At 36.7% G+C, this 9,437-nt stretch overlaps 1 protein-coding gene across 6 annotated transcripts in view; it reads left to right on the top strand.

Annotated features, from left to right (window-relative positions):
- Positions 1–9,437, top strand: part of DNM3 (dynamin 3) — a 557,709-nt gene that overhangs the window by 182,916 nt on the left and 365,356 nt on the right. For all 6 annotated transcript variants that reach the window (XM_012000434.1, XM_012000433.1, XM_012000431.1 and 3 more), the window contains exons 5-7: positions 2,734–2,832; positions 3,434–3,594; positions 7,182–7,324. In XM_012000434.1, coding sequence (XP_011855824.1) covers positions 2,734–2,832; positions 3,434–3,594; positions 7,182–7,324 — 403 coding nt within the window. The remainder of the gene's footprint in view (positions 1–2,733; positions 2,833–3,433; positions 3,595–7,181; positions 7,325–9,437) is intronic.

The following is a 9,437-nucleotide window of genomic DNA, read 5'->3' as shown; positions in this document are numbered from 1 at the left end:
ATTGTATATTTAGAAAACCCCATCATCTCAGCCTGAAATCTCCTTAAGCTGATAAGCAACTTCAGCAAAGTCTCAGGGTACAAAATCAATGTGCAAAAATCACAAGCATTCCTATACACCAATAATAGACAAACAGCCAAATTATGCATGAACTCTCATTTGCAATTGCTACCAGGAGAATAAAATACCTAGGAATACAACTTACAAGGGATATGGAGGACCTCTTCAAGGAGAACTACAAACCACTGCTCAAGGAAATAAAAGAGGACATAAACAAATGGAAAAACATTCCACGCTCATGGATAGGAAGAATCAATATCATGAAAATGGCCATAGTGTCCAAAGTAATTTATAGATTCAATGCTATCTCTATCAAGCTGCCACTGACTTTCTTCACAGAATTAGAAAAATCTACTTTAAATTTCATATGGAATCAAAAAAGAGCCCGCATTGCCAAGACAATCCTAAGCAAAAAGAACAAAGCTGGAGGCATGATACTACCTGACTTCAAATTATACTACAAGCCTGCAGTAACCAAAACAGCATGGTACTGGTACCAAAACAGATATATAGACCAATGGAACAGAACAGAGGCATCAGAAATAATGCCCCACATCTACAACCATCTGATCTTTGACAAACCTGACAAAAACAAGCAAGGGGGAAAGGATTTCCTATTTAACAAATATTGTTGGGAAAACTGGCTAGCCATATGCAGAAAACTGAAACTGGACCCCTTCCTTACACCTTATACAAAAATTAACCCAAGATGGATTAAAGACTTAAATGCAAGACCCAAAACCATAAAAACCCTAGAATAAAACCTAGGCAATACTATTCAGGACATAGGCATGGACAAAGACTTCATGACTAAAACACCAAAAGCAATGGCAACAAAAGCCAAAACTGACAAATGGGATCTAATGAAAGATCTTCTGCACAGCAAAAGAAACTATAATCAGAGTGAACAGGCAACCTACAGAATGGGAGAAAATGTTTGCAATCTACCCATCTGACAAAGGGCTAATATCCATAATCTACAAGGAATGTAAACAAATTTACAAGAGAAAAACAATCCCATCAAAAAGTGGGTGAAGGTTATGAACAGACTCTTCTTGAATGAAGACATTTATGCAGCCAACAAACATATGAAGAAAAGCTCATCATCACTGGTCATTAGAGAAATGCAAATTAAAACCACAATGAGATACCATCTCATGCCAGTTAGAATGGTGACCATTAAAGAGTTAGGAAACAACAGATGCTGGAGAGGATGTGGAGAAATAGAAATGCTTTTACACTGTTGGTGGGAGTGTAAATTAGTTCAACCACTGTGGAAGACAGTGTGGCAACCCCTTAAGGATCTAGAACCAGAAATACCATTTGACCCAGCAATCCCATTACTAGGTATATACCCAAAGAAATATAAATTATCCTACTATAAAGACACATGCATACGTATGTTTATTGATGCACTATTTACAGTAGCAAAGACTTGGAGCCAACCCAAATGGACATCAATGATAGACTGCTAAAGAAAATGTGGTACATATATACCATGGAGTACTATGTAGCCATAAAAAGGAATGAGTTCGTGTCCTTTGCAGGGACATGAATGAAGCTGGAAGCCATCATCCTCAGCAAACTAACACAGAAACAGAAAACCAAACACCACATGTTCTCACTCATAAGTGGGAGTTGAACGAGAACACATAGACACAGGGAGGGGAACAACACACACTGGGGCCAGTCAGGAGGTTGGGGATGAGAGGAGGGAGAACATTAGGACAAACAGCTAATGTATGCAGGGCTTAAAACCTAAATGACAGGTTGATAGGTGCAGCAAACCACCATGGCACTCGTATACCTATGTAACAGATCTACACATTCTGCACTTGTATCCTGGAACTTAAAGTAAAATAAAACAAAAAGCAATATAAATTACTAGGCACATACCATCCATTTCATCTAATGAAGAAAGCAAATGGCAAATATCATGTATCTGATGTGCTACTCAAAATGTCTAGGTTCTTACATTATTTATTACTGAAAGAAACCTTGGAGATCATGGTTTCTAACTATTTATTTGACAGATGGGGAAAACTGAGACCTGTGGAGTTTTGGTGACATGCCTTGAGACTAGAATCCAAGCCTAGTACAGTCTTCTTTCCATTAAATCGTATTTCCTTTTCTAAGGCATGGTGAATGCTGTGTGGCTTACGAGTTTATTTTTGGTGATGACACTATACCTGCTTTTCTTCCTTTATTTTTTTTTGACCTCAGTGACTAGAACTGGATCAATACTAATCCTTGGTTTATGACACACTCTCACAATTGGTCCATGTATAACCTATTTATTTATTTGCTTTTAATAATGTAATACATCAAACATTCATATTTGGTGGAGAACTTGGGAAGAAATGAAAATGTATAATTTCCATATATGCCTGGTACAAAAATAAACTCATATATTTGGAAATTATTTAGTGCTACAGCTGTTTGTTTTTCCCCCTTGGGTTGAAGGTTATCTTCTGGATGGGTGGTTTGGCAACTCTCCTCCTCATCACATTGAAATCACCAAACTCAAGTAGCACTTAGAAAACAAAGTAAGACAGAAGGAAATGGGAAAACGACCAGGAAAATGTGCTTTACATTTAGCATTGCGACATATATGTCTTTAAAATTTGTTAGTCTTCTGCAAATTGTGTAATGTTGGGTTTGTTTATGATGCAGGTCTGAGAACCATTGGAGTTATCACCAAACTGGACCTTATGGATGAAGGAACAGATGCCAGGGATGTTCTAGAGAACAAACTGTTGCCTCTTCGCAGGGGTAATGTACTGTGGTCTATACAATACTTTTTTGTTTGTTTGTTTGTTTTTGGTTATATGGAACAGAAATGATTGGGAAGCCACTAGGAGTTTTGGTTTTAATGCCTTCTCAGTTGTAAGGAATGGATTTATCATTAGTTATACTTTTTATGGAATGGCTGTACATTCCCGAATGATATATTAGAAAATAATTCAAAGGGAGAACTATTCTTTAAAATAACAGGAATAATAAAACAGGAAAAGGAAGGAGTTTGAAGCGAGGTTATAAATATTCATCATAGACTGCATAAACTTATACTATTGTAAGCCTGATATTTACTTGCCTGCTATATGACAAAACTGCGAAGATACACACTCTCTTAAAATGCACACAGTTTAAGGGTGAGAGACACTATTGTATTGACGCTAAAAAATTATTGTGAGCTCAATCAGTAGCCTGTGTTCAATACTGATGTTTCCCATTGAGTTTTATAAAGGGACTCAGTCTTCACACCTAAAACTAGTTTTGCTTTTCTTAGTCTGCCTATGTGAGAGCCTTGAAATCTCCCTGGAATAAGCCACAAAAAGTGTCCCCAACTCCATAGATTTGTGTTTTGTTTCAGGTTACGTGGGGGTGGTAAACAGAAGCCAGAAGGACATAGATGGGAAGAAGGACATAAAGGCAGCCATGTTGGCAGAGAGGAAGTTTTTCCTTTCCCACCCAGCTTACAGACATATCGCTGACCGAATGGGAACCCCACACCTGCAGAAGGTCCTTAATCAGGTAAAAATGTTCTTTCAAGCAACAAGAACAGTTATGAAATATGTAAGTGGATGCTGGAATTTGTATTTATTATTTTTAAGTTTATTTTTTTCCAAAACAAGACATGCAGCTTCAATGATAGGGATTTTAAAAATGGGTATTAGTACCTCAGATTCACACTATTACCATTCTCAGTGAATAGAACTCATCTTCCTGTTATTGAAAGAAGAGTTCTCAAAGCAGAAACACATACCTATTTAGGAACAGTGAACAGGGATATACATTTTAGCATATATTCATTTGTAATATGTAGTTACCTTGAGAAGTTAAATTTTTATAACTTTGAAAAGTTGATCTCTTGGTATCTGTTTTTGAAGCACCAATCTGTAATGGCTAGGTTACACTTTCTGTTAATTTTTTTTTATGACTTTGTTGAGAATTGATTTGCTTCTTAATTTAAAATCTTTAGAATCACAAATCCTGGTTTAATAATCATTGATTTCCACTCATCTAAGATGCTTTTCCAGATAACCCCTTTTCCCACAATAATTTAGAATTGGGCCTTCTGCCTACCCCGCTCCATGCACTATGCACAAACTTCTTCCATAAATCCTCAATGCTCTTACTTGGTTACAGATATTCCTTCCCCTATTGGAGTTAAGTGTTATGACAAGCATCATTGTCATTGAATGCAGGGCCCCCTCCCTGAGTTTTGATTATATTGACTTCATGTGACTAGCAGCCTTTCTCACAAATATTCTTATAAGTTATGCTTTAACTGTTACGTACAAACTTAATCAGGCAATCAATCAATCAAGTAGATTTCTGATTCTTAGCTCCTAGAAAGTATCAATAGCTGTCATAATATGTGACATTATACCTGAACAATTTAGGCAAAATAACTGAGAAGAAATTTTAGAAAATAAAAAATTGTGTTATAATTCCATTTTAAGAGATTTCAACACAGACTATTGTAAAGTTTATACTTTTTAATTAAAGATAAATATTTGGACTCTAGTAAACATCACTATGATTGTATCATTTAAAAATATGAATATATTTTAGAGAAGGAGCATTGTTATGCAAGAATCCTAACACTCTACCAATATATTTTGCATTGTCAAAACTCTCTTTAGAATACTGCTTTCACAGCTGTATTGGCCTACAAAAAACACAAATAAACTGAGAAAATCTTAGAAGAAAATCACTAATATGATTAGAAAGATAAAGCTTGAAATGAGTTAGGTTTTGAATACTGGAAAAACAGAAGGAGGTAGTTGACTATTAGATTATTACAGGTGACGCCCAAGTTATGACACAATTGGATTCTCGTTGACTAAAAATTGAATGTTTTTTTTTTCTGAAGATGTCTCCTTTCCTGGATAATCACTCTCTCTTTATTGCTTCAAGAATATTTATACTATGTTTGAAACTAAGATAATTCTATGGCTATGTATGTGTACCAATACTTGTGATCCTATAGGATAAGCAAAATGACATGACATTTTTGAAAAATTGAATGAAATTTTCATTGTGAGGGGAAGGCAGAGAAAGAGGTAGTGAGTTGTATGAGATGATATTGGAGATGTAGGCAGTGGCTGAATCCTGTAATGTTTCTAGACCAAATTGAGGATTTTGGCTCTTACCTAAGACCAATAAGGAGTCATTTAAGGGTCCTGAGTAGAGGAATAACAAGATCAGATCCATGGGTGATAAAAGAATATGGTGTTGAAGACAGGAAGACCAAGAGTAGACCAGTTAGGAGTAAAAGAGAAATTATGGGAATTTGGTTGTAAGGGCCAGTGGAGATGAAAAGAAGGGGCAGGTTTGAGAAATGTTCAGGAAAATTGAGGACTAGGTGGTAGATTAGAGCTGTTGGATGTTGGGAGAGGTGGAGTCAAGGTTATGTCCCAGGTTTCCAGGTTCTTATAAAGTCACCAAGATGGGGAACCCTGAAGGGAAGATCAAATACTTGATTTTGGAAATGTTGAGCTTGAGATGTCATTGACACATCCAAGAGGAGAAGTCAAGCAGTTGGTCAAATATACATGCCACAGCACAGATAAATCTTGTTTGGAGACAACATCTTACAGCTATAGGTATTTGGATGTTTATTGAAGCCATGGATGGAATGAGATTCCCTGAAGAGAGAACAGAGGGTAAACAAAAAAGAGGCCTCGGACCCAGATTTGAGGAATTTCAATAATTACTGTTCTGGCAAAGAGGGTGAATTGTCCAAGGAAATAGAGAAGATATATTGAGAATGGATAGCAGAAAAATTAGAGAAGCTGGAGTCATGGAAGCCAGGGGAAGAAGTGTTTTAGAAAGCCACAGTATTGCTTTGCTCTGGAGATGTCTGAGAAGCAAAAGGTGAAAATCAGGTATTTTTATTTACCAGTTCACATGGCAATCAGTTGGTTGCTGGTTTCTTGTGGTTGCTGTTTCTGTTAGATTTGGGTCCTTGTCTCTCGTGACGTTGCTATCGGGAATGCTGTCCTCTCAGCTCTTTTTTTGCCTGCTTCATAGTTAGAACAGCAGTGCATGCCAGGGTGCTAACAGAACAATTTATTACTGTGAGCAAGGGGGTAATACAGTTATACACTATTGACAAATAACTCTAGATTTATTTAATAAATATATTCAGGTGACCTCAGATAAACATAAAGATGACTGAAAATAGTTTCTTCAGTCAATCTGGGTATATTAATTCTCCCTAATTTTAATATTTTTTCTTTTTTCTGCATTTCTAGGAAGTTTATATTCTTTTTATTGATTTCAAGTTCATCACTTAGGCAGTTCAAGAAGGTTATCTGTTTTTTCTTTTAATTAAGACTTTCTTTAACTGCATTGTAATAGAAAGACCCTAAGACCTAAACAATCTAGGTTTTTATCTCACCTTTGTTCTTAATTAATCATGCACTCTTAGGCTCTAGGAGAAGTTTTCATTGTACTGAGCTTGAGGTGCCTGCTGATCTCAGTGGAACTATCAAGTAGATGGTTATGTCGAGCCTTCAATAGCAGAGAGAGCTTTCCCTTACTCAGTCATGGAGTTGCACTGGGACCTAGAGGTGGAAGTACGAGTAAGTTGCTGCCTCAGCTGAAGAATGTGGAGAAAGTCAACAGCTGGAAGGTGCTTCTGGCACCTTGGCTACCTGAGCTCCACCTGTGTGGTAAACCACTTAGTCCTGAGAACACCAGGCAGCACCTGTGACTCCTAGCGTCCTTCATTTCTATCACATTCTAACTTAAGGTTCCTTTGTACCAGGTAGGAGATCTGATAAGTCAATCCATGCTAACTAAGGTGTTATTGGGCAGCCTCATTAGTAACATTAGCTGCATTTTTACAGGATCTTCCCAGATTTAAAGAGATAGCTCAAGTGAGTGACTCTAAATGAGGGAATTTTGAGCATCTCTGAAGGGCAGTGGAGGAGGGAGTTGGTGTTTCTTCTCCCTATCTACATAATAGTCATTCTCAAATGTAGACATAATGTTTGAAATTTTGAATGATTATAAAAACAATGGAGGCTGATATTTGTCTCCTGAGTTAGTCTTTAATCTGTGTATATGATTCAATCTTCAATCTGTGTGTATGATTTTGTTTTGTTTAGCAACTTACCAACCACATTCGGGATACCCTACCAAACTTCAGGAACAAACTACAGGGACAGTTGCTCTCCATAGAACACGAAGTAGAAGCCTACAAAAATTTCAAACCAGAAGACCCAACCAGGAAGACCAAAGCATTGCTGCAGTAGGTCACCTTTCCCTTCCTTGGCACAGCATTTTAAACTAATTTTTTTAGTTTTCTTTTGCCTTAGTCTATTTGTCATGTTGTTTCTTAGGCTTAACAGAGGCAGCAAGTAAATGATCTGAGACTATCTATATGATATACAAGAACTCTTGAATTTTTATGCTTTGTTGAACACGAATTATTGGTATTACTCTGTTATTATCAGCTTACCAATTGAGCATCGCTATGCCCATTTACATTGTGTTTTTAAAACTGGATTAAGTGAGTAAAACTATTAGGAATGACCCAGCAGGAATTTTTGTCCCTTGTCTTAGAAGTGGGTAAATACAGATGAAAATATATTTTTCAGCTGTTTCTATGGATGTCAATTGTACTTATTATCCTTTATTCCAATTATTTCATGTAACTTATTTGTGTGCATTTTTCAGTGGAATGAAAACCAAGGATTTAATTAAAAAGTGCTAACAATAAGGCTCTAGTTTTTTTTTTTCCTTTTACATAATGATTTTAATGTAGCCCTTTGAAAATGCAAATGTGAAACTGCCAAACATCTTTTCACCCCTTCATGATCTTCCCATCTTATCTTTGGGTTACTAGAGTTATTCCTGTGGTGTCTTGGAGTAGGATAGCAGAGAATTTTTAGAGAATTCCTAGCTGTTTATATCTTACACTGTCTTCTCTCCCTTGACTCCTTCTGGTGCCATCAGTTCCTTTATCCTGTGCTGCCAATTGTGTCAAGTCCCTCTCAATGGGAAGGCTCCCCTGCCCAGCACACACTGCAGGATACCCGAGGTCTACCTCCGAAGATGATGTTCGGTACCTCTTATGGCTCCCTTTTTTCTCCTGCAGCCTGACAATCAAAGCATCCTTCAATTGGCATTTAAAGCACACACTATTATTTCTTTCTTTGTGAGGAGATTCCCAAATACTCAAATATTTAAATACAATATTAATTGCTTCATCATCTATTTCCTCATCAAAAATATTACACAAAGGAAAGAGTTTTTTTGTTTGTTTGTTTTTCAGATGTAACTCTTTCCTAATTTATTATTTGTTTTCATTCTTGGGTTTGGTTGAGCTCTTGTAAAAACTCTTCAAGTTACAGAGAAAGCTATTTCTGTTTAGGCCTTAGATCATTATCTTAATATCCAGCTAAAACTATTCTGCTTGCAAATACTGGGTCTTGCCTCTGTGACTTTATTGGACTCAGATTACAGAACTTTTCACAGCTAGATTCTTGACTTGCAGAGGGCTGATTCAGCTTCTTCTTTATGGCCCTATTCTTTCTGACCTATTTCTTTTCTCTCTTCTATCATTTCCTCCTGCCTTACTTTCTCTGTTCTTCCTCCTTCCTCTAATCTCTTCATGCACTCAGTGTCTGGTTCTGTGAATTGAACGATACATAAGATTCTTGCCCTCAAGAAGTCCCAGTAGAGTAGGGAAAAACGGACATAAAAATTAACACAATTTAACACAATTGTGTTAAAGCTAATAAATGCTATGTTTCTGTAAGTGTAAAATATTAACGGAGCCCAGATGAGGAAGCAGTTACATGTGAGGAAGCATGTGGATTTGCAGAGAAAACAGGTCGTGAGGTAGGAGAGTCATGTGGAAGGAGGAGGGCAAGAGAATCATGAGAACTTTGGTGACATTTTTTCTAGGGTTAGTAAATGGATCAGGTAGCTGAGGTATAGGGTTTAGGGGAAGGAGCAGCTAGAGGTACACGTTCTGAAAAATTTTTCATGTTTCAGTATGTATGTCATACCTCTCCAGGTGTTTTTAAAAAATAAAATTTGCATATACATGAACATAACTAAATCCAATTATAGTCTAGCTTCTTTGGCCTAAATAATTTGTAGTTACTTTTCATTCACCTATGATTTTGATGGAAGAGAATAAAAAGATACAAGTTTTAGATAGTTTGAATTTTTTTCCTTTTAGATTTTGAATTTGAAAGTAGTTCCAGTATGTTTAAATTGGAGTTTCTAAACCTGGTAATCATAAATGAACATAGTTGTTTTCTTTCTTTCCTTCCTTCCTTCCTTCCTTCCTTCCTTCCTTCCTTCCTTCCTTCCTTCCTTCCTTCCTTCCTTCCTTCCTTCTTTCTTTCTTT

Source organism: Mandrillus leucophaeus, unplaced genomic scaffold, assembly GCF_000951045.1.
Source record: "Mandrillus leucophaeus isolate KB7577 unplaced genomic scaffold, Mleu.le_1.0 Scaffold629, whole genome shotgun sequence".
Taxonomy (NCBI): Eukaryota; Metazoa; Chordata; class Mammalia; order Primates; family Cercopithecidae; genus Mandrillus; species Mandrillus leucophaeus.
This window is presented reverse-complemented; position numbering and strand designations above follow the sequence as displayed.